General features: G+C 41.3%; 1 protein-coding gene and 1 pseudogene across 3 annotated transcripts; one reads left to right on the top strand and one right to left on the bottom strand.

The window, feature by feature from the left end:
- Positions 1 to 1,243: 1,243 nt before the first annotated feature.
- LOC117550168 lies at positions 1,244 to 3,212 on the top strand (annotated as a pseudogene).
- A 578-nt stretch (positions 3,213 to 3,790) lies between these two features.
- On the bottom strand, positions 3,791 to 23,779 carry tonsl (tonsoku-like, DNA repair protein). Of its 3 annotated transcripts, none has more exons than XM_034221885.1 (28): positions 23,475 to 23,779; positions 23,276 to 23,371; positions 22,598 to 22,740; positions 22,228 to 22,411; positions 21,992 to 22,121; positions 21,728 to 21,899; positions 21,522 to 21,636; positions 21,271 to 21,422; positions 20,995 to 21,147; positions 20,186 to 20,311; positions 18,610 to 18,808; positions 18,466 to 18,521; positions 18,274 to 18,363; positions 17,206 to 17,278; positions 16,948 to 17,111; positions 15,110 to 15,233; positions 14,766 to 15,025; positions 13,521 to 13,998; positions 12,480 to 12,688; positions 11,905 to 12,011; positions 11,628 to 11,784; positions 9,544 to 9,622; positions 9,147 to 9,454; positions 8,347 to 8,518; positions 7,871 to 8,046; positions 7,653 to 7,726; positions 7,261 to 7,394; positions 3,791 to 4,318 (listed from the first exon to the last, which is right to left on the bottom strand). In XM_034221885.1, the coding sequence occupies exons 1-28, from the start codon at positions 23,497 to 23,499 to the stop codon at positions 4,119 to 4,121; spliced, it is 4,356 nt and encodes a 1,451-aa protein (XP_034077776.1). In that variant the 5' UTR covers positions 23,500 to 23,779; the 3' UTR covers positions 3,791 to 4,118. The 3 variants fall into 3 exon arrangements, with proteins under 3 accessions (XP_034077776.1, XP_034077777.1, XP_034077778.1); XM_034221886.1 differs by having other exon boundaries at positions 14,766 to 14,929; XM_034221887.1 differs by lacking the exons at positions 11,628 to 11,784; positions 11,905 to 12,011.
- Between the last annotated feature and the right edge of the window lie 54 nt (positions 23,780 to 23,833).

Here is a 23,833-nt window from a genome sequence, read left to right as displayed (position 1 = left end):
AGCTAGCATCTCTAGCACCTGCTCGGTGGTGAAGCTCTCCCTTCTGGCTGCGTAATACGTAATGGAGCCGGAGCGGGCGTAGTTTATACTACGCAAGATCATATCTTTGGAACCCATTGGTCGATTTGGGTGATTGACACATTTTCTGAACCGTTAGAGCCAATATAATCGAGTGACAGTTAGTAAATCCCGCTAAACACTTACGTCAAGTAGAGAGAGGTTTGCGTAAACAGCACGTGAGACAGCATTAGCTCGGGACTGCGAAACTGTATACCTACTCTGCTGCCATGAATGTAATGATAGATGATCAGGAACAATTCTAAAGTGACTAAGAGACATTGGATTAACCTTAAACAGCGTTTTTATTCCCTTTAACAAGAGCTTTGATCACAAAACAGCAACGGTAAGACATAATTATTGTTATGGTTTTCAAAACTGTTGTTTTTTTTCTTCTCTGTTCTGGCTGCTAGCTCAGTGAGTTTGTGTCCTACAGTGATGATACTTATAACAAGATAATCTGTGGCGTATCAGCTTTCAGATGATATGTAGTTTGTGCAGAAAATATTAAGTTTTAAAGATCGTAGTTAGCACCGGAAGTAGCATCTGCCCGTTTTAGCTAAGGGCTAACGCTTCTTGTGAGACTTGTGTTTTGTTTCGGTAAAAATGGTTCGTATCGTCAGTTAGCTGAGATTGTTCTCGTTAATCTGATATAACACATTAATAGGTTTTTAAATATTAAGATGCCCTGCTGAGACACAGTGTCGTGAAAAAAAAAACAGGGTCCCCGCCGGTGGGGACTTTCGGGCTTAATAGGTTATAAATAAAATAAAAACGGAAATAAAAATCAAATAAAAATAAAAACGGAAAAGATCCAAATATCCTTGTCTTTTTTACAACCAAATAATTCAAGGCTTCAAGCTCAACATCACCTTTCTGCATTGAGGGCAGCACGCATGAACTGCTCAGTGATTATTGGCTCAATTTGAAAGATAAAAAACGTTGATCTTCACACAGATGACACATTTAATGTCGGTCTTTTTTGTCTTCGGGGTGCGAGTGAGTAGTGAGTAGTGAGTGCATTACCTGGAAACTCTGCGTCTCGATGAGTGGGAGGTGTGAAAATGTTTTTTTTGTGATGGTGGTCTCAACAAAACCACCACCTCATGGGACCAGCCTTGTTGTGGTTTAAATGTCCTTCTGTGGGGGTGCTGTTAAAAGTATAAAAGACACACACAGAGATCTGCACTCACTGGCAGCCATGGACACCTCTTCGATCCTCATTGTGTGCATTCTGGTGACATGTTCAGGTGTGCTGATGTTTATTTGATTTTGTAACGTTGTCTTTATCATCATGTCCACTGCTTTTCAACATGTTTTTTATTATCTCTTCAGTATGGACAATCCACGGCAGAAGCATTGAGGTCAACATTGATGATCAGGAGCCGGGGGGAAATGGAAATCTCTGTGGAGGCTGGAAAGGTAAGATGACTGCTTTACAAACCTTCTGCTAGTCAACAATTAATCTACTATTATCAGAGGACAAAATGTTAGATAATGTACAAAGGCTCAAATACCCACCTGCTGTGTCTCTGTAGATTATGTAGCTCTAAATTTCACTTTAACCCTGATTTTATATTGTAGCCTACTCAAGCCTGAATAAAGTTAGGATTATCATTAGAGTGGGGGAGGATAATCTAAACAAGTACAAATACAGAATTACCTAAAGTATAAAAACTAAAGGTACTCCTGCATAACAAAATACCCCCTGTGACTCCCATATTATTATATATCACAGCATAGGATATGGTTAATACTGATGCATCACTGTGTAAGTAATATACAACCGTTGTGAAAATTAAACAGTTAATGGGGTTTGCACAATTTCCTGAAGACCTTTTTTATAATTACAATGATTTCATATTATATTGACTGCATGTTAAAGTGACCAACTCCACTTATAAACATTATAATGCTTCAATGCATCCGTGCATCTACGGGTTCTTGATAAAAGACCGCTCTTTTAAAAAAATTCCATTCACTAAATTCTGTTTTAAGCACTCATTCCTTTGCTTAGTATTACAACAATGTGTCATTTTTACCTCCAGCTTCCAGGTGTGTGCTGGGCGTGCAAGTGGGCTTTAAATAAGGTGAAGAAAGTGGTCGGACGTAACGCCACAGCAGAGGTAAAACACTAAAACACTGACAGCTTGGTGATGATTTAGTCGGTGCATGGAAGGTATGAGTATTAATGATAATCTGCATTCTTCTAGAAACTGAAGTCAAAGCTGACGGCCGTCTGCAACGAGATTGGCCTCTTAAAATCGTTGTGCCGCAAATTTGTCAAGTCACACCTCTCAGATTTAATCGAGGAGCTCACGACCACGGATGATGTGCGGACCATCTGTGTCAACACCAAAGCCTGCAAGTGAGTTTCCAGCCCGCCATTATACAATATTTATTTTTCAGATATTATAACAACTCTTTAAGGATCAATTGTATTTCTGTCAAAACTCATTCACAGTCATGTAGGTCACTATAGATACAAATGTTAGGAAGTAAAGAGGACAACACTGCTCAGTATAAATTGGCATAAATAAAACACTGAAATATGTTCAGTATTTTATTAACTTTATACTGAGCAGTGTTGTCCTCTTTACTTCCCAACATTTGTCTGAGAGCTTCAGTATAGAACTCTCTTGAGATTTGAGACACAAAATATAATACGTTTATCGAACATGATATTAAACTGCTTACATGTAACAAAGTAACACATTGTTTATAATGAGTGCTTTTGATAAATACATTTGAATGCAGGGCTTTTAGCTGTAATGGAGAGTTTTTACAATATTGTATTGTGTTTTTGCTAATTATTTAATATTTGTTCATGTTTTCTTGTCTTGCTCTCTTTAGGCCAAAGGAGTTGTTGCACCAAGTTTATCAAAGTGACGATGGGGGTGTTCAAATACAAATTAATGAATATCCCGAGGGTCGCATGCATGGATGAATAAAACAATATAAACCAGAAGTGCTTGTGGTAGTGACCCAATCACCACACAGTGCATTAAGAATATGATTAATTAGCTTTCAGCTTTATTTCTCTCCCTGCATTTACTTTCTCTTGTACCTTTACTTCTTCTTTGAAATGCCTGTAATGTGATTTTCAATTTCTGTATCTGTGCACAAATTATCCAAATAAATGTTTGCATTTCAAATGTTATGAATATTCATTCTTAAACCTTGTTGAAAACGTGATAACCTTCACCTCTATGGTTTGAGAAATGTCACCAAAAAAAGCGCTTTTTTATCCTGAAAAAATGTCTTAAAAGTGAGACGGTGATAGTATGGAAACAATATCAGGAGTGTGGCTCCACCACTGACACCATCAGGTTTTTGACGAGTCAAATCAAGCATATGAAATTCTTGTTGCGGTAAAGCTTCTCAGAAACCGGTGATCATTACTACTATAGCAACTATAAATGGATTCAGCACTTCTAGAGAAATATATTGCATTTAATATTTATATGCACAAAACAAAAACAGGGGTAAATTGAAACAGCCCGTTGAGACATCTAGTTTGTGGGTCTAGCATTTACTGATAGACAGCTGTCATAAAGAAAGAAGCCCCGCCCACAGTGGAGATGTTAAACAGTGTTTTCTCACAGCACCATCAACAGGTCAAAATGTTTCCTTTCTCCTTCAGGTTACTTTGTGCGCATACGGTACAGCCAGTTTTATCTGCATTTGATTTGTATTAACTTCTTAGAGATGAAAAATGTGCTGCTGAAAGACCAAGGCAAAAAGAGTCACTTTAATTGTTTTTATATTAAAATCATTCAATCATCCAGTTGATGCGTCATGACACAAACACAGTGCTTACATAACAAATTGAAGACTTTTACAGATACACATAAATAAGGCGTACAAAAGACATGAAACATAGGACAATAACACAAAATATCCTTGTATGTCACTGTTCTTGTTCATTGCATCCCCGCTAACTGAAGGAAATCTTCATATAGCACCCTCAGTATAACTGTTTTGTGTTTATGAGTTCCCATGACTCCGTGTCAGTGATGAAGATGTGCCATTTCCTCTGAAGCACATTTCAGTTTCCCCCTTCAGGACGAGGCTGGAGTGGAGAGCAGACACCTACTGTTCCGGTCGATGAAGCGCCCCGGGGAGCGGCTGCTGTCCCAGCTCTGCTTTAGGGCCTGCCGGTCCAGCTTGTTGAGTCCCTGAGAGCAAAGACGCAGATCCTGGACCAGCTCTGACAAACCGTCCAGACCGGCAGTGTCCCAGGGGCCACACACCTCACAGCCTGCGGGGGAGCAACAAGCAGCTTATCTTTATTTTGTATTGCAAGAATCCATTATATTACATTACATGTTATGCTGCGTTCACACCGGACGCAATGCGATGTTTGGGGGCGGCGCGATTACATGTAAAGTCAATGCTGCAGAGACGCGGACCGACGGCGAGCATGAAGCGGTGGACAAGGCGCGAATCACGCGATTAAACGGTGCGTCAAACGCGAGAGTTCAATTTTTTCAACTTGAGCGTCAAATTCACGTGACGCGTTCTCGCGGAAGCCAATCAGCGGTGAGGATCTCAGCCTGCCGTCACTGACGTTCAACCAGAAAACATCAGCTGTTAGCAGTTCAAACCGGAGAGACGTGATGTAAGAATTACATATTTATTGTTTACACGTCATATGAATGAAATGATTGCCATGATAATACAACAGGAGAATGTAATGGTGTTTGGCGATTAGGCCCCGGTTTGCAAGATAATCATTCAGGAGGGAAAGCACCGCTCCGATGAAATCTCCGGGGTCTAGACACTGGTGGTGGTGCTGAGTAGGTGAGACCGGTCTGAAGAAGGAAGGTTTAGCTTTGTCCTGGAGGAGACTGGAGGCGAGAGGGGTGGAGGCGGGTTGCGGTCATCTGCAAATGACAACTGACAGGGAGGAAGAGCAGGCATTTAAGGCATTTAGCATGTGCAGCTATTGGCTGCTGAGGGGTGACGCCCTCATATTTAATGAGGGGGGAAGGGAGCCATAGAGTGACGTGTAAGAGACTCGTGTTAGGTCTTCCTTATTGAACTTGCGCTAAAGCTTTCATTTAGCACACAGATCACAGCTCCTCATATTAATTCATGGTTTTTACTAACCGGTATCAGTATGTTGTTCCTTCGGCATCATTTAGAGACATGTATTAAAATGTAATCATGGTCAAATATGTTCATTTTGTTGTAGTTGTAGCTCTCGAGCCAGCACATCTTGTTTGAATGATGCGAGTAAACACAGCTGGCAACCGCGGTGAAACTAGAGCGTTTAGAGCGATGCGATAGGAGCGATTAGAGCGAAGCGAATATTCGCATCGCGTCCGGTGTGAACGCATCATTAGACGCTTTTATCCAAAGCGACTTACATACTCAATACTGTGGGCAATCCCCACAGGAGCAATTTGGAGTGAAGTGTCTCAGGGACACAACGACATGCTGACTGCATTGGGGTTTGAACCTGTGACCCCCTGATCCCAACACCAAGGCTCTATCCACTGCGACACACGCCTCCCTATTACATATTACACAATGCCTACTAGGCACAGTGTAGACGTTTAACTAACTACTAGGGGTGTAACGGTTCACAAACATTTCGGTTCGGTACGTACCTCGGTTTTTAGGTCACGGTTTTGGTTCGGTACGTTTTCGGTACAGCAGAAAAAATTATCACAAAACATAACATTTTTTTTTTTAAATTATTATTAAACTGTGAATAATGTATTCACTCAAATAAATACAAAATATAATAAAATAAACATTAAGGTGCAGTATTTCGATTAACTGAAATAATCTGTATTTGAACTTTACTGTACTAGTAGGCTACTCACAAAAACAAAACTATTAGTTTTGGGTTTTTAATTATTATTAAACTATGAATATTCACTAAAATAAATACAAAATATAATAAAATAAACACTAAGGTGCAGCTTTTCGATTAACTGAAATAATCTGTATTTGAACTGTACTGTACTAGTACCTAAGCAGCCAGTTTGACATTAGGACTTGCTTGTCATTGTATTTTCATGTTTTTTTAAAGAAAAATTAACTTGTCCACATTGCTTGCCGAAAGGGCAGATCTGCTGGCTCTAACAATGTCTCCTGCTGTGGAGAACACCCTCTCGCTAGGGACAGAGGTAGTAGCAGATACAGCCAGGTAGCGCTTTGCTACCATGGCAACATAAAGATATTTGGCGTTTGTAATAGCTTTGGCTCGGTCTGAACTATTTGCGAGTGGTGGAGGCTAACATGCTAGTGGGAGTTGGGTTTGCACTTCAGTCTTTTGGTACCGGTGATATTCACGTTCGGGTGATGCCTTTTCAAATGAGTGTGCAAGTTTGATGTATTGCCAGCCGCGTAACCAATTTTAGTTGAACAATGCCGACAAACAGCTTTGGTTCGGTCCACCTGTGTTTGTCCTTCATCCTTGAACGTAACTGCGAAACCAAAATGTTCCCAAACCGGAGACTTCAATGATGCTGGAGGATTTTCGAGCTCAACTTTATCTGCGTTCGCCATTTCGACAGTTCCTCAAATTACTGACTAAATTTGAACGCATCCCTCTGACCAGCTCTCATGTATGCCTCTCGTCCAATGAAATGACTTTCTCGCTCTATGACGCGTTGAACACAATGTGAGCAAATTACTCTGAATGCTGCGACGCAGCACCTGAGATTACTTCCAAGAAGTTGTTCACGTTCTCAATTTTTTACGTTTAACGTTATATTCGTTCGGTACACTTCGGTACACACGTGTACCGAACCGAAGGGCCCGTACCGAATAATTTCGGTACGGGTACGTGTACCGTTACACCCCTACTAACTACCTTATGCATCAGTTCATGTTGGTTAAAATGTGGTTTATGTGAATCCGTTTTCATAAAATGAATTCTGTTATCCATTTAAACTTAAATAGTTTTATCAATTAGTTATTTTCCTCCTCCTGCTCAATGCTATGGAAATATATTCAGAAATGGCTAAATCTAGAACACATTTTTAAACAATAGTTGTCACAAATCATGATATTAAAGGACAATCAAAACTAAAAATAAATATTTACAGTCCTTCATGTTCAACCAACCCTTTTGTAGCTTCCAGTTCCAATATTGTGTGTTAATGTAGCACGTTACTTTAACAAATTGTGTTAATGATACTGAATATATTTCACAATTGTAATGTTTAAGCGTGTTTAAAGACGCACCTTGAAGGTTTAGAAGGTTCAAAGGTCGGCAGGCCTCTCTGAGAGAGATGAGGATGTTGTTCAGTCCTGCTGAAGTAACAGATGGATTTCCAGATAAGTTCAGGTTCACCAGAGTTGGACATGAAGGCAGGCATCTGGAAGAGAATTACAAATAAAGTTACTCAAAAGTCTAGATAGACCCAACCAGAGAAATCCTTTTGACTCCTCTTCCTGGTTCTTTGTTAATTAATCCAATAAGTCAAAATAAGGTTAGTCTGAACGTCATTTCTTATCATTGTAAACCTGTGTTGACAGACTGTTGGCAGCATGCTTCAAGGACATTATTACACAATAATGATGGTTTGTTGGTTATTATATTTCAGATGAACACACACACACACACACACACTCACCTGGCCAAAGTGGCTACACTGCTGTCTGTCAACCCGTTTGCTGCCAGACTCAGGTGGGTCAGGGAACACTCCTCCTACGAGGAAAGACAAACGCTTTGATTTGTTTGTACTGTACTCAAATATAGAGTTGCACTGGAGCTTTTAAATAATATCAGTTCTGAAAGATATTTCTTTACTAGATTCTGTGTGTGTACAGAACATGATTTATGTGTGTGTACCTGCGACAGGATTTTAGCGAGGGGTTCCAGCGCCGGGGAATCTGCCGGACCCCTGCGGACGGCTGACAGGTCCAAGTGTGTGAGAGAGTGGAGAGGCAGAGTCTTCAACACCAGCTCAAAGCCAGTGGAGCCCAGTGCATTGTGGGAAAGACACACGGATTTCAGGTGGCCCGTTCCTAAAAAGAAAACCATACATAATCATTTTTAAATGATTTTCAGGTAAACAAAAATCTTGTTTTAGAAATATTTTCTTCTTGGTTGCTCTTAGCTTGGAGATAACTATTCTACCCTTTGTCTCAATTTCTAGAAAATAAAAACATGACTGTTTATGGAAGTTGAACCTCTGGGAAAATACAAGGGTTTTTTAGATCTTTGAGACCGTTCTTGAAGCTGCTTATCATTGATCACTATCAGCTCAATCACAATCACGACTTATTAACTAATGCATCTGAACATCCAGAGGCCATTTGAGTCACCTGACAGAGCGTTGGCCAGCAGCAGGCGGTGCTGCTGGAGGAAGCGCGCGGTGAGGCCGCAGCCCTGCAGAGACAGCCTGGCTAACAGAGGACAGCAGGACAGCAGGCAGGACAGAGACTCGGACACCCCGTCCCCCAGCTGGTTCAGACTGAGGTCCAGCTCCTCCAGGCACTGCGACAGGAAACAACCACATACAGAACTTTCATAAGAGAGACTTCTCTTTCAAGCCTCATTTATAATAAACTGATTCATCTCAGTTGTGGTGAAACCTGTGCACGACGGTTTGCTTCCAGCCTGCTGTTTGTGGCAAATCCCAACCCCTCCCACAGGGGGGGAAGGCACAAGTGATTTCCTTGTGAATCATTAACCAAGTGTGATGTGACGCACTGATATATGCAAAGAAAAATAATAAAGACATATCTTTTGGAATTGGTCATCGAAACCAAAATTCATTAGTGCCACACGTTAGTCACCCAAATAGCAATACAAAAAATGTACCCGCCACTTCGGTTACAAACTGAAGTAATTTTCCTAAGAACCCTGCTGCAATGAAATTAAGCAGACTAGTATTTTGTTTGTGGTACTTTATTCAATACCAATATATCTTTTTAATATTTTTCTAAAATGTCAGTGCTATGATGGAGGCAATATTTCTGCACATATTTTTTTGTGATTTAGGGTAAGTGTACTATAATATTGTATAATTTAAAGTAAAAATATCACCACTATCCAAATAGTGACAGATATGAAAATAATGCTCATAACAAGGAAACACTGACAAATGAAACCAGCTGTTTACCGGAAACGCAGGATGACACTGTCCCTTTAAAGCATTCACCGCCTTCTCCAGCCCTTCCCCTGTAATGCCATTTGCAGAAATGTCCAGCAGGCGAAGGCGAGGCATGGTGATTGTTGTGGCAACCAGCTCAGGAAGAAGGTTGTCATGGAGACGGTTGCCGGAAATGCGCAGCTCTGTGAGGGTGGCCTGCAGTTTGAGGGCGCGGAGCAGCGGTTTGAGGGAGGAAGGGGCCAGGCTGAGGCCGCACACCGACACAGAGGAGCTCCCATCCTGCACCTCACACAGCCGGGTCACACGCCTGTTCTCCTCTGCAGGGAGAAGGAGGGAGGCTCCAGTTTGGGTTTTCAAAATGTCTACAGTATATCTGTGTTTGTGTGCTTTAGTGTGTGTTGCTCACCCACTGCCAGGCTGTTGCAGGCCTTCTTGTAGCGCTCGGGGAGAGGAGGAAGATCCCAGGAGCAAACTTCAGCTAGAACCTAAAACAGAACACACCATGTTCATTATTTGCTCCTAGAAAAAATAAGTAAAAAGGAAATTCTTTTGGCTTTTAGTTTTTTGAGTGTGTTATTGAATGTGGAATCATTTTGGCAAGGGTTTTAAAGGTCCCATGTCATGCTTTACGGTTATTAACTGTCCCCTTGTGTCTTATGTAGCTTTTTATGCATGTAAACGGTCTGCAGAGTCACAAACCCTCAAAGTACACCCTGTAGCGAGTAAAACTCTAACACAGAAAATACCTGTCTATGCTGCCCCAGAACGCCTCGTTGGAGATTTTTATTTTTCCATTGTTTTCTTCTTATAATGTAGAAAGTACAGTGATGTATTGGCTATAGTGATGTAACGTATCTCACACACACACACACACTCAATCTTTTCTCAGCTGCAGCTCCGCGGATTTCTCAGCCTGAACTCAGCCTGAGACGGCGAGACGCGGCTCGGCCTGGGCTCGTTCTGAGCACACACGCAGACTCACAGCCAGGCTGCAGGTGTGTGTGTGTGCTCGGGCTGGGTTCAGCCTGGGTTTAGCTGTGTCTCGCAGATCCCCCCCAACAACCAGGAAACGACACCAGTAAGCCAGTTCACACTGTCCGCTCCAGCAGCGAGCCCCGCAACGTCCTGCCAACACAGCACCCAGACCCCACGCAGCATTCTCATCTGTTTGTCATTACTGGTGTCATTTTCTGGTTGCTAACAAACGCCATTGTAACACATGAACACTGATGTTCCGCTGTAACGCTGGTGGACTCATCAGAACAGAGTGGGCGAGCTGACCAATCAGAGCACACTGGGCTCATAGGGAGGGGGCAGGAGCTCCAACAAGCCGCTGAGGACAGAGAGTGAATACACATACTATGAGATGCTGTATGAGAAACCAATGTGAGTTTGGAAAATTGCACAATGTAAATCTATTCTAGTAGACCTCAACAATGGAATTATGATCAGTAGAAATGTCCATGACATGGGAACTTTAATAATACATGATAATAATATTACATGTTATTTATATAGCGCTTTTCCTGGTGCTCAAAGCGCTATACAACCAAGTTAAGAAAAGTTGTGCTTTTAGATTTTTTTCAGACCCTTAAAAGACAAAAATCAGTCCGCAATGCAACCCCAATAAAAATAAAAATCTGTGATACCAAGGACATTACAGCATAACATAATGCAATTATGTCAAATCAGACTTTCAATATAGAACGCTGGTTTCAAAATGTTAGTTTTTAATGTCTTACACCAGATTGAGACATTTTCTCATGTTTGCCCCATGCCATTTCCCCTTTTTCTACTAGGGTTATTATTGCTGTATTATTATTATTATTATTATTATTATGGGATGATTACAAATAAAAATTATTCATCAGACATATTCCAGACAGTAAAAAAAAAAGGTATTCTCTCTAGCATTTCGTATGCAGATTAAGTATATTATTTTCCATCAAAATATTTAAATATATTTGAAGGTGGGGTAGGTAAGTTTGAGAAACCGGCTCGAGATACACTTTTAGTTATATTCTATGGAATGCTCTTAACATCCCGATAGCAATGAATATCTGAAGTGCTTTGACAAAAAATCCATTAAAACATTTCATCTGTGGAAGCCGTAGTACTGTAAAAAGCACGACCAATCATTTTAGCCGGCCCGGCTAAAATAACTGGATGGCCTACCTGCCTGTCAGCCTTCCATCTGTGCACAAACTTATCTCGTGCCCTCATTGGTCATGTGCGCGTTCGTGTGTGTTGGAGGAGGGGCTCTGTAAGGAAGTGGCAGATTTTTTCCGGTTGTGTATTTTCAAATTCTAGCGCACTCGAGCTGGTTTCTCCAAAATTACCTACCCCACCTTTAAGATTGAATTGAGAAAATAAATATTTTACTCAGTGAACATTTTAATGCAAATATAAAATACTTTTTACTTTACATGTATGTCCTTCTAAGGAGCTTCTTCTTTAAAGTGCTGCACCAGGGTTGCTGCTTGGACTCACCTCCTCGTTGGTGTGCAGGACGGCCAGCAGCAGGTCCTGAGGGCAGAGCAGGGCGCCTTCCTTCTGCAGCGAGAGGCGAGGCAGGAGGCCACACTTCTGGTAGTAACGCTGAGCGGCCTGCTCACACAGCCAGGACACGGTGCACGAATCCGCCTCACTGGGGAATGTGAAACGAGGATATGGAGGGATGTTCTTTAATGTTAAATCCCAAACGTTTAACCTAAGACATCCTTACACTGCAGTCATTCATGTGTATGAAAGTGACGTGTACACAAACCTTTGTGGAACTGGGATGAGGAAAACATCTTCCTGAACTCTGACCCTCATTCTGATTGGTGGAGGCATTGATGTAGGCATGGGGGCAGCTAAAGTGTGAGTTGGAGGCTGAAATAAATTGATAATAAAAAACATACACATAAGCAAAACATATCGATGTCTTTGAAAAGGGGGAACCCCACCAAATTCTGAATTATATCAGGACTAAGACCAACACATTCTGAAAACACAGTGGGTCCAAGGTAGATCTGAAGGTATTAAAGCTGCCTCAGTGTCTTAAAATGGCACCACCTCCTTCATCATCTCCCATCACCAGCACATTCATTACTGTCTTAAGTTAATCAAGAATAAAGACAGATCCTGACAAAAGATCTTCTACTTATGTCCCAGAGTGTCGCTGAAACATTAATTATTATCGAGTTGCAGTCAACGTCATATTGATTAAGTAATGAAAAATCTCTTTCTGAACCTTCACTCTTCTGAACTTGTAATTTAAATAATATGTATGTGCATTTAATAGCCTTGCTTCCCTCTGTAACTCATCAGAATGAAGGGCAGGATACAGATAGTTCTCACCTGCATGTGCATGTGTATGTATGGAGGTGGTGGTGTCTCAGGTCTCATATCCTCCTCGTCTGTCACTGTGGGGCTGTGTGACCTGTTGACCTCTCGTCGGCCCAAACGCACCATCCCCGGCATCTGAGTCATCTTCACCTGCTGAGGCTTCTGAGAGCCGTTCCTTTTCAGAGAGAGACCCCTGCTGGAGGACGAAGGAACTGAATAATCTGAAAGAGAACAGGAGCAATATGAAGGTAAATTATAATATAAAGGCTGAAGACTTTCCTCTTTATTACAGCGTACAGTTAGGACTGGTTTTAAACTCCCTTTATGGACCCTTCATTTTATGGAATTTTAATTATTGTGTTCTAACTGTATTTGTGTCATTGTGTTTTGTACCCATTCATTGGTATTTTCACATGTATCTTGTAATTTTACTATATTCTCAGATATATTTGTTGTTTTTACATTATCATTCATGTTTGCTGATTTGTGAAGCCCTCTGAGACAAATGTGTTTTGTGATATTGGGCTATATACAGGGCTGCAGAACTGCGAGTTGCGAGAACTGGTAAGATGGCAGGGTTTCCCACACATAGACTTTACTTGGGCGGGCCGCCCAGGTATATTAACGGCCGCCAAAGTATAATTCGCGAGCCATTTAGGTTTAATTTTTTTAATCCGTCCGTGAGCACGATGGCATCTGCAATCCCCCGCTCTACCCCTCGCTATCGCGTGCAGGGTCTGCTTTATACGCTCCGCACAGTAACCCTGCTGCGAGGCATACAGTGAACAGCGAACAGTTCATGAGCGTGCTCACTAGCTCACTAGCTCACTAGCGCACCCCCCCCCGTTCATAAAGTCAAGTACCCCTCAAAAGGTCCGGTTTATTTCATTTTAAGGATGCGCACCAAGCGACATCTCCAGGTGCTCCTTTGAGAACCAGGGCAAAAAAGTGATGTGCACCCCTGGCTATATAAATACATTTGAATTGAATTGAATTAAATCAAGCAAAGAAACAGAGAGTACAATAAATGGGTCAAAATTATAAAAGCATTACCTCTGTAGGAATCAGAGTTAAAGAGCCTCTTTTGACTTCTTGACGTTGAAGACAAGACGCTGTCCTCTCCTCTCGCCCCACTTTGCTGGAACCTCCTCTTCTTCTTCGGCTGGAGCTCCCCCAGATCATCCTCCAGCCACTCATCAGCGAGATACTCCTCTTCAGGAACCAGGGCTGATTTGCTGCTGGAGGAAACAGCTGGCGTGCTGGAGAACTGAGGCTGCGACAGACCTTGGAGGAGAGTTTTGGAGCTGCCAAGGCCTCTGATGGCACTGTGGTACTCATCTCGCTGAAAAACAAACGGCGCGGGAGCCTCTCTGACAGTTTCTCGGCCCGAGATGGGGATCGGGTTGGCTTCCTTGTTTGCGGGGACTTCCTTTTGACTCGGGGCTGCTGGGAAACTGTGTCGAGGGCGGACGCCACGGAGAGGACTTACCGCGCGTTCAGAGTCGCTGTCGTCTGAGGAGCTGAAGTTATTCTGTTGGAAACATATAAAGTATATAAATTAACTTAAATAATCAAAAGAAAAAAACCGCACTTCAGAATTGTACTTATGCAGCAGCATAATATATGATATTGCTTGTTTGAAGTAAATATGTCAGCACTGTTGTTGTTGTTGTCCTTAGTTTGAATCTTTATGGTTATTGCACTTATTGTAAGTCGCTTTGGATAAAAGCGTCAGCTAAATGCTAGGTAATGTAAAGTAACTTCACTATAGCCTATATACAAATCACATTCGGTAATTGTACATCCAAAGAATTCAATTTCGGTGACAGGGTTTCTGCAGGGGCAAATTCAAGACTTTTTCAGACCTAACTAGCATCACATGGTATGACATTTAATACCTGTTTCACTGTATGAAGGGATGATGGAAACCAAAAGGTATTATACTGTATGGTCAAGAAGGATTTCTTATTACTTCACATTATGTTCAGTACATTATTGCTGTATACATAGTACTTTAATAACGAGATAAAGAGCCATATAAGCAGCATACAAATGTACGGAAAGATTTACCTGCATTTAAAAATTATTTCACATTTGGGATTTTATTGAAATCAATCCATTAATTTTGAGCTTCCTAGCTACTGCGGCTAGGAGTAGCATCAGTGTTGGCCTCAAGATTAAAAGGCCTCCTGCAACTGTTGCAACTTTTAGTTAATAGGTGTATAAGTCTCCCGGCAGCTCACAATCAGAAACAAAAACAGGATTAATTATTTGAATCTACAAATAAATGAGCATTACCCCATACAGAACAGCAGCCTCTGTTCCTCTGGCTCTGTGGCGCCGGGTTGAGCCATTGCTCTGCCACCGTTTGGGGCTAGCAGGTGCTGCCGTCACCTCAGAGTTCCTGTTTGTTCTGGGCCGGCTTTGGCTGGAAGGACCCCCCCCTCCAGAGGGACAGCCTCCTGCAGAGGAGGACAGCGGTTCTGAGTTCTCAGCATCAAACAGCTGGCTGTCCTGCAGGGCATCGAAAGGCTTGGCTGGGGCCGGAGCAGCAGCCACTGTGTGAGGCAGATAATTGATGTGTGAAAGGATACTTAAAAGGCAAAGCGAGGATAAACTGTGGCGAGATGTAAAGGCCTCACCTCTGCCTGAAAGAGCCTTCCTCAGCAGTCTCTCTGTCGCCATGCACTCCTGCTTGGTGTCCTGGTCCAACTCCCTGCTGTACGTCCTCTGCCAGTGACGCAGGGTGTCCATGGGGGAGTCGCCCTGACAAAGGATAGAGAAAGCATGATTATGATAATGAAGCGATCCCATGGACCTCCATGGGACCTTATTTTGGAAAAATCATGTATTGAAGTCAATGGAGCAACGAATTACACATATGATGTTTGTCAATTTCAAAGATAATTTTGCAAGTCAAAAAAAAAAAAATGTGTCGTAAAACTGTGAAGTAACACATTTGTTTGTGTGAAGCGCTCAATGAACTACATCTCTGGTCTTGCATACGTCACCAAGACCAAGATGGCCGTCACGTTAGCACATTTCACCTCTTTCTTTCAGAATGAAGCGAAAAGTATTAAAGGAGGTGAAAATCACTACAAGTGTTGTGTACATACACAAAAGGGGAGTTAGTCGGTTCCGTTAGAGCCAGCATGCGGGACCGGCTTTACAAGGTTTCAGTGAGTAACACGAGTGTAATGTGTAACGTTAATGTACGCGACTCTGGGATTTGTAGTCTTTCTAGTTGCGTATTTTTCATAGTCTTATATTTCAACAGTTTTAAGACAAACTGTGACTTTTTTTACATGGAAATGATTTTTTAAGATTGACAAACATCATATGTGTAATTCGTGGCACAATTCAAACGGGATCGAAAGATAATCTTTCTCTCCCCATTGACTTCAATACATAATTTTTCAGAAATAAGGTCCCATAGGGCGGAAGTAGATGGGCGTGACTTCGCCACTCTATAGTGAGATCTAGTCTGACATTTTTCTTGCATCACAACAGCTCCATTTGCATCATCAACAAAGACCAAAATGTAAGACTGGTAACAAGGATCAAACAGCCTCTTATTTTTGACGAAGAATTTGTATTACTTGAACAGAAATGTTGTTTATGTAGGATACATATTTAGTTTTTATGGATATTATTAAACGTATAACTGAATTATGGGTATTTAAAGGTGGGGTAGGTAATTTTGGAGAAACCAGCTCGAGTGCGCTAGAATTTGAAAATACACAGCCGGAAAAAATCTGCCACTTCCTTACAGAGCCCCTCCTCCAACACACACACGAACGCGCACATGACCAATGAGGGCACGATATAAGTTTGTGCACAGATGGAAGGCTGACAGGCAGGTAGGCCATCCAGTTATTTTAGCCGGGCCGGCTCAGATGATTGGTCGTGCTTTTTACAGTACTACGGCTTCCACAGATGACTTTTATTATGGATTTTTTGTCAAAGCACTTCAGATATTCATTGCTATCGGGATGTTAAGAGCATTCCATGGAATATAACAAAAAGTGTATCTCGAGCCGGTTTCTCAAACTTACCTACCCCACCTTTAAATCATGTCCATGAATGAAAAAAAAAAGGAAATGTAATTTAAGTTAAAGGGACTTATATGGATGAAAGAAAAAATGTATTAATTGTGAAAAAGAAACAGGAAACATGAAATTGAAACATATTCATTTCATCCATGAAATGCCCAATACCCAAATACCCAAATGTGTATTGCCATTTTATTTAAACTAAATAACACACATTGCATTTAAAATCCAGATTTGTGTGAGTTTCATCAGCCGGTGTATTTAAAAGAGTTTCAGAAAGCGGACCTATTTAACATTCAGAAGCATATATTAAGGGTTGTTTGAAACTGTTAAATAACATGTTGATAGTACTAATACAAGTATGAAATTGCGTCTATTACTGAACCAGATCTTGTAATGAATAAAAGGCTAAAATGCCACACACACACCTTGGAGTTGCGCTGGGTGACAGAAGCCCCTCGCTCCACCAACAGTCTTCCAACTCTTAGACTTCCACAAGCGAGCGCATCATGGAGAGGGGTCACCCCCTCACATAGGGGTCCGCCAGGATCATTCACGTTAGCGCCGTGCTCCAGAAGCAAGGCTACAATGTCTGCATGAGAGAAAGAAGACTAACGTTTATTTTTCCTACTTTTACAAAAACAACTTTTAACCAAGGTCGAACACAGTTAAATAAGATCAGTTACCATAGTGACCGTGGTTGGAGGCCTCATGAAGGGGAGTCCAGCCACAATAGTCTCTGGGGTTCACCGGGTGACCCTGACATAACGAAAAACAAAACATTGTAAATTATTAAAAATCCAGGTTTTTTTTTTTTTTTTTATTCGGCTACATTAACATCACTTCTTATAAATAATTAAAGCAGAGAAAGTGAGAATATGTGTTTTTGTGTCGTATATATTTAAAAATCTTAGTATCAAACAGATATTTTAATGTTAACAAGTGGATTTTATTTCTCAATCATTTTTTCTTAATTGTTTTCTTTTTTGGCCACATTAAATTACTTAAAACTAGGGCTGCTCGATTATGGCAAAAATCATAATCTCGATTATTTGGGTCAATAATTGATATCAGGATTATTAAAAACGATTATCCATTTACTTTGAAAACATCCGTTTATTGAAAAAAAAATGTTTGAACAGTATGTTTTTAGCAGTTGATTACCCTGAACCTTAAAGGTGGGGTAGGTAAGTTTGAGAAACCGGCTCGAGATACACTTTTTGTTATATTCCATGGAATGCTCTTAACATCCCGATAGCAATGAATATCTTAAGTGCTTTGACAAAAAATCCATTAAAAAACGTCATCTGTGGAAGCTGTAGTATTGTAAAAAGCATGACCAATAATTTTAGCCGGCCCGGCTAAAATAACTGGATGGCCTACCTGCCTGTCAGCTTTCCATCTGTGCACAAACTTATCTTGTGCCCTCATTGGTAATGTGCGCGTTTGAGTGTGTTGGAGGAGGGGCTCTGTAAGGAAGTCTGAAGGAAGTAGCAGATTTTTCCGGCTGTGTATTTTCTAATTCTAGCGCACTCGAGCTGGTTTCTCCAAAATTACCTACCCCACCTTTAAGTATAATTCAACTGAAAAACCAATACAAAAAATAAATTAAAATTAAAAATAAATAAATAATCATTTTAATTAGATTATGTTGTTTTCATAATCGTTGCAAGCCAAAATCGTAATTGCGATTAAAATACGATTAATTGAGCAGCCTTACTTAAAACACATTTTATAAATGTTGTTTTCCCCACCTGTTCCATCAGATACTGGGCCTGCTTCAGGTTACCGTCTATACACGCTCTGTGCAGAGACGTCTCGCCCTTTTCGTTCCTCTTGTTCCACTAAAATAAATATGAAGCAAAGCTGAACGTAAGACACTGAAGACACAAAATAAAAAGATTAGATTATTGCTTTTGTAGAGAGACAAATGATACACAACTCACCCTTCCTGCCTTTCTCCTTCCTGACACCATCTTGTCATATCCCTCCAAATCATCATCTAGATCGTAATATAAGACAAACATAAAATAACTTGGATTAAAATCCATTTGTCTAGAAATGTCAGGGACGCAGGATGCTAGTGTTACCTGATTCTGAGAGATTGACATCGCTGTCCTCCAGTGGCTCACTGTTGTCCATCTCCTCCTCTTCATCCTCCTCACCATCACTCCCATCTGGGCTCCAGCCCTCCGCAGCACAGAGCTCCTGCAGCCTGGCCTCAGTGTCCTCAGCCTGAGAGGAGCCGCATCGCCTGTGGGACGCCAGCCAGAGCCTCAACACACGTTTCTACAGAGAGCAAAAATCAGTGATCATACACAGAATCTGCCTTTAGACTCTTCACAGTTAAAGTATTATTCTTAATGTGGATCTATCATGCTATATTTGAATAATATATTGTAGGGCCATACCTATATAAAGTATATAAATATAGTTTTTTTTTCAAAATACCAAACAGATCCTGCATTTTAGCCATGCCTCATTTCGCTCTATTTGCTCTTTCCAGCCCTGTTTTTGCAGGGGGCTGATTCTGTGAGCTGCAGCTGACCACGCCACCCTGCAGGAGAGGGGAGTGTGCTTTGAGATCAGCTGCTGGGCTCTCAGAAGAGGGGGAGAAAAAGAGATCTCCGTCCTCCGTGTTTTATTCTTATATGATTATATAGAGTCGTTATTCATTTGTTTTAAAGCTCAATAAATAACAAAGAAGACCTTTGACCGGCACTTTTCTAATTTTGTCTGGAAGATTTAAACTTTAACGGACATGTTGACCGGCAAAAAAAAAATCTAACTCTGCCACACGGTCCCCTCGTTCCTTGGAAGAGGCGGAGAGGTGGGTGTTTGTCATCTGCTGGTGGCAAACCAGAGAGAATTACAGCGCTTGCCTCGACGGGGAGGGATTGCATTGAATTAGAGGAGCAGGAGGCGCAAACGCTTGCCTCGGGGAGGGAGAAAAAGAGCCACAGCGGAGAATAAACAGAAGGGCAACCATGAAAACCATGCGCGGGAAGTCTTCTTCGCTGCTTTTGCGGCAGACTACAGCGCCACTTACAGGCCTGGCATATGTACTACAGTGTCTCCAGCGCTTTCGAGCGGCAATGGCCGGCCGTGGCCCAACCTCTCATTCCCCTGATAGGTGGAGAGTTGGCCATATAGGCGGAGCTCCTCGTTCCTGACGTCAGAGAATTTTCAAATCTGTATCAGATCCGTTGCAGCCCCGTTTTTAGAGATTTGGGTATGGAGGAAAAGAGAGAGGGTTGTGTTTTCTGACACTTGGTGAGTTCCCTGACACACCGGGGACACATATTCATGTATAAAAGACGTACAAAAGTGCATTTTGCATGATAGGTCCCCTTTAAGCAAAGTACAAGGATTTGCAGCTATTTGAAGAAGTGGGTTATGTATGATGGATAGATAGATGTGCTGTGTTGTTTAAAAATTGGGAAATTATTTTTGTTATAGCAGCAGCAGGTTATCAAGACGTTGCACATGAGTTAATACATTAAATAAAACAATTAAATATATAAATATTAATACAAAATAATGAATATATAATAAGGAAATATGTATATCTATACAGTATGTACAAAATACACAGTATAACATAGAAAGAAATAAGTGAGAATACACTAGATTAAATGAGTACTGCTAAAGTATATTCCCGCTCACCTGCAGTCTGGCCTGAGCAGACTGGTCAGCGAGGCGTGAGGCTGAACTGTAGCTGCTGTCCGTTTCCTCCGACGCACAGCCGCTCTCCTCCTGAGCCGCAGCGATGTTCAGCCAAGTGCTACACTCCTGAGTCAGAAACAAACATGTGATTAAAATACATGCAAGATTCAATTACATACAAGATTTATATTTTCCATTATGTCAAATCGTTTGACAGTCTAAAGTAATACTTCAAATCAATTATTAAGAAGGTCTTCTCCAACAATCTTGTAGGTGATTCAGCTGGTAAAAATACTATATATTATACACAATATTTATGCATGACTTACCTGTTTCCATAGACCAAAATACAGGGGTTGTACAGCTTTTTAAGGGTGATTTTTCAATATGTAATAAAACGTCATTTTCCACCCCCTTCACATCTAAATTATTATTTAAAAAGGTCCTTTTGAAAAGAATAGTTGACATAATTACATCATACACACAGCAATCAATGTATATTGACACTACGTTTTTCTAACCAGATGTTCTTATTAACTTTGATAGTAATTTTAGTAAGCGCTTAGCTAGCGAAGAGACACTGGAAGGCTGCGAATCGTTATGACGACAGGAAGTTTTTATTCTAAATATTCAATGAGTAAAATAAAGCAAAGCATATTTCCTAACCTGAAAACAATATGGTTAAAATTAAGCATTTTCAAGCATGCAAGACTTTGTATTAACCCTGCAGATTATATCATAAGGACCATAGAATGGCCCTTTTAAAAAAAGAGGATAAAGTAAAGTAAGATATATGTAGTGTACAGTACCTCAGTGGGGCTGCCCTGCCGTAGAGCCAGCTCCCTCCTGTAGTGCTCCACCGCCCGGCTGTGCTGTCTCAGGTCAGTGCAGGTCGCAGCCAGAGACACGTGGATCACAGCCAGCTCCCTGGCAGGCTTTCCCAACGCCTCAGCACCCTTTAGCTGCACCACACAGACAACAACGATGACATCAATAATTGTGTCATGTGAAAAAACTCAAACTGGAGAGGAGTTTAAAACGTGGCAAATATTGGGTGCTGAAGTGAACATTAAAACCTTCTTAACCTGAGCTTGATATGCATCCAGAGCTTTGCTGTAGCAGCCAACCTTGCAGTAAAGGTCCCCCAGCTGCTCTGCCAGCCCCACGGCCTGATGGGAGCTGAGTTTGTTGCCCTGATCCTCCCCCAACTCTTCCTCCAGTTTACAGCCCTGGTCCGCTAGAAATTGGGAACAAATTACACCATCAACTCAGAGATCATTTCAACTTAAGTTAAAAAAAAATAAGCCATGTTGATTAAATAAAGTAGCACCATTACCATATTTGAACGCTTTCTTCACCGCCAGCCTGTCCAGTGGCTGCTGAGAACCCAGAAGGAGAGCTTTCTTCAGAGATCGTCGAGCTGCTACAAAATCACCCAGAGACAGCTGCACCTGTGGATTCATGTCATGGAGAGGCACTCAATACAATATGCACAGCAACAAAGTAAATTACATTTTACTATTCTCAAGAATAAGTCTGTACCTTGCCGATGCAGTTAAAGCACTCGCTCTCACTAAACTTGTCCTTGATCTTCCTGGCGCACTCTTTGGCCTGTTCAAGGCAGCGCACAGAATTAGAGTGTTGACCGTGACGGAAGTAAATGTTGCCCAGGTTGAAGTTGGCACGGTAGAGATCCTCCAGCAGCTGACTCTTCCTGTACAGGACGAAAAGGGAGATAGCAACATGACCAACATTTTATGATAATATTTGATATACAACGCACATTTGCCTACTCTGTGTTCTTACTCTGCAATGAAGACACTTCGTCGGATAAACTCGCTGCAACGTTTGGGCTCCCCTAGATGATCACAGACCAGTCCAAGATTGAGGAAGAGACGTGCCTTCATCTCACTAATCTCTCGCTGTGGCACAGTCCCTGGAGGTAAGAAATAAGGAAAATGTAAGAACAAACAAACAAAATAAAAACGATATTAATTAATAAAATGCTGCATGAATACAGTGAGGATACAAACGGTGCCTACCTTCTAGACGGTCGTCCACAATGGACAGGCTCTTCCTGAAAGCCTCCTCTGCCTGCTCCAAACTGCCCCTCGATTGGTCCGATTCATAACGGAAGAGGTAGGTTCGACCAATAGTGGCCAGCGCCCTCTGCTCCTCAGCATGATCTCTGACAGAGCGAGCCAGGTCCAGGTGACATCGCTGGTGCTGAAGAAGAATATACATACATCTCCTTTACATGTTTTACTAACCCTGAATAGTTTTAATATGAGTCTGAATTATGTCTGCTACATTTGGATCATTTTGGTACTGAATAAAAGGGTTTCAATGGGTTTTAATGGCCACAGAAGTATTTTATCAGTCATTTTGAACAAAGCAGATCACTTTACTCACTTTCAAAGCAGCCTCAATGTTTCCCATCTCAGCGTAGCACTCTCCTATCTTGCGATTGGCCACAGCTCGTCCAATCACATCGTTCACCACCTCAGAGAGGGATAACTCCTGCTGGTGCTCGCTAATAGCAGCCTCATAATCACCTGAGATATACAAAAAATAGGAAGAAGAATAGATAAGTGAATTTAAAATATGAGACAGTTATCAAGAAACATTATTAGAAATCAAAAGACTTTTTTGTGATAATTGCAAAGAGACAAAAAGATCTGTAGTCTTGCAGGAACAAGGACTATTAAGGAAGAGAGCGGGAGTCCTTTTTTTGAAGGACAATTTGATTGATTAATCAATGTTACATTAAAAAGGGGTGTAATCAATGATAAGGCAGTCACAGAAAATAAAACGTTGCTTCTAATGAATGCAGAGATGGTGGCTCCATATATTTTTACGTTTCAAAGTGTACAAGTATGAGTAATTCTGTATAATCTGCATTCTATACCATGTACATTAAGTGCATTTACCATTTATACAGTACACTGCTATCAATTCTATTGGAAAACCTCTGATCTGTTGTCTTCTATACGTCTATGTTATTTCCTTATGTCATATGATAAAAGCAATCTGCACACAATCCTTTTACAAGCAGTCTATTCAATATTGTTAATAGTATGAACCACTTACCATTTCTGGACAGCAGTTCTCCCAGCTGATTGCAGATGTTTGCTTCCTCTCTAATGTTGTTGCTGTTTTGCACTTTGCTTTTGGCTTTCTGCAGCTCTGCATTGGGATCGCACATATCAACATTGTAAACAATCATAACAAACTTAGTTAACACACTCATTTCAACGTACAAACAGCGTATGAATGAATAGATCCTTACGTTTTATCTCCCGCAAAGAGCTCATCTTGATCCAGCCCTGAGGTAGAAGCTAAGTTAGCTCAAATACAGCTGTAAGTAAATGACAACACAGCGCGCTTCACTTTAGCTTAGCGCTAAACACATCTGCCAGACTATAAATAAACTAAACAAACCACTTTATAACTTGATGTTCACCAATACGCCTCTGTGCTTGTCTACTAATGTCCTCGTCGTCATTTACGTATCCGATCCTGTTTAATATATCGCCAATTAGTGGTACAAAGCAGTCATTTCAGTAAACATATTCTGCTCTAGTTTTCAGTAACTTCTTTACATTGCCCCGCCAGTACTGCGCCAGCCAATCACCTCACTGCATCCAG

This window comes from Gymnodraco acuticeps, unplaced genomic scaffold (genome assembly GCF_902827175.1).
Source record: "Gymnodraco acuticeps unplaced genomic scaffold, fGymAcu1.1, whole genome shotgun sequence".
Taxonomy (NCBI): domain Eukaryota; kingdom Metazoa; phylum Chordata; class Actinopteri; order Perciformes; family Bathydraconidae; genus Gymnodraco; species Gymnodraco acuticeps.
This window is presented reverse-complemented; position numbering and strand designations above follow the sequence as displayed.

Bases quoted from the DNA above. Each gene is read 5' to 3' on its own strand.
- tonsl (XM_034221885.1), bottom strand. From the start codon at position 23,499: ATGAGCTCTTTGCGGGAGATAAAAC. The intron at 22,122-22,227 runs GTAGGCACCGTT...TCTTACCTCCAG, and splicing joins TGTGGACGACCGTCTAGAAG to GGACTGTGCCACAGCGAGAG. The intron at 21,148-21,270 runs GTTAAGAAGGTT...TGTGTGGTGCAG, and splicing joins TGGATGCATATCAAGCTCAG to CTAAAGGGTGCTGAGGCGTT.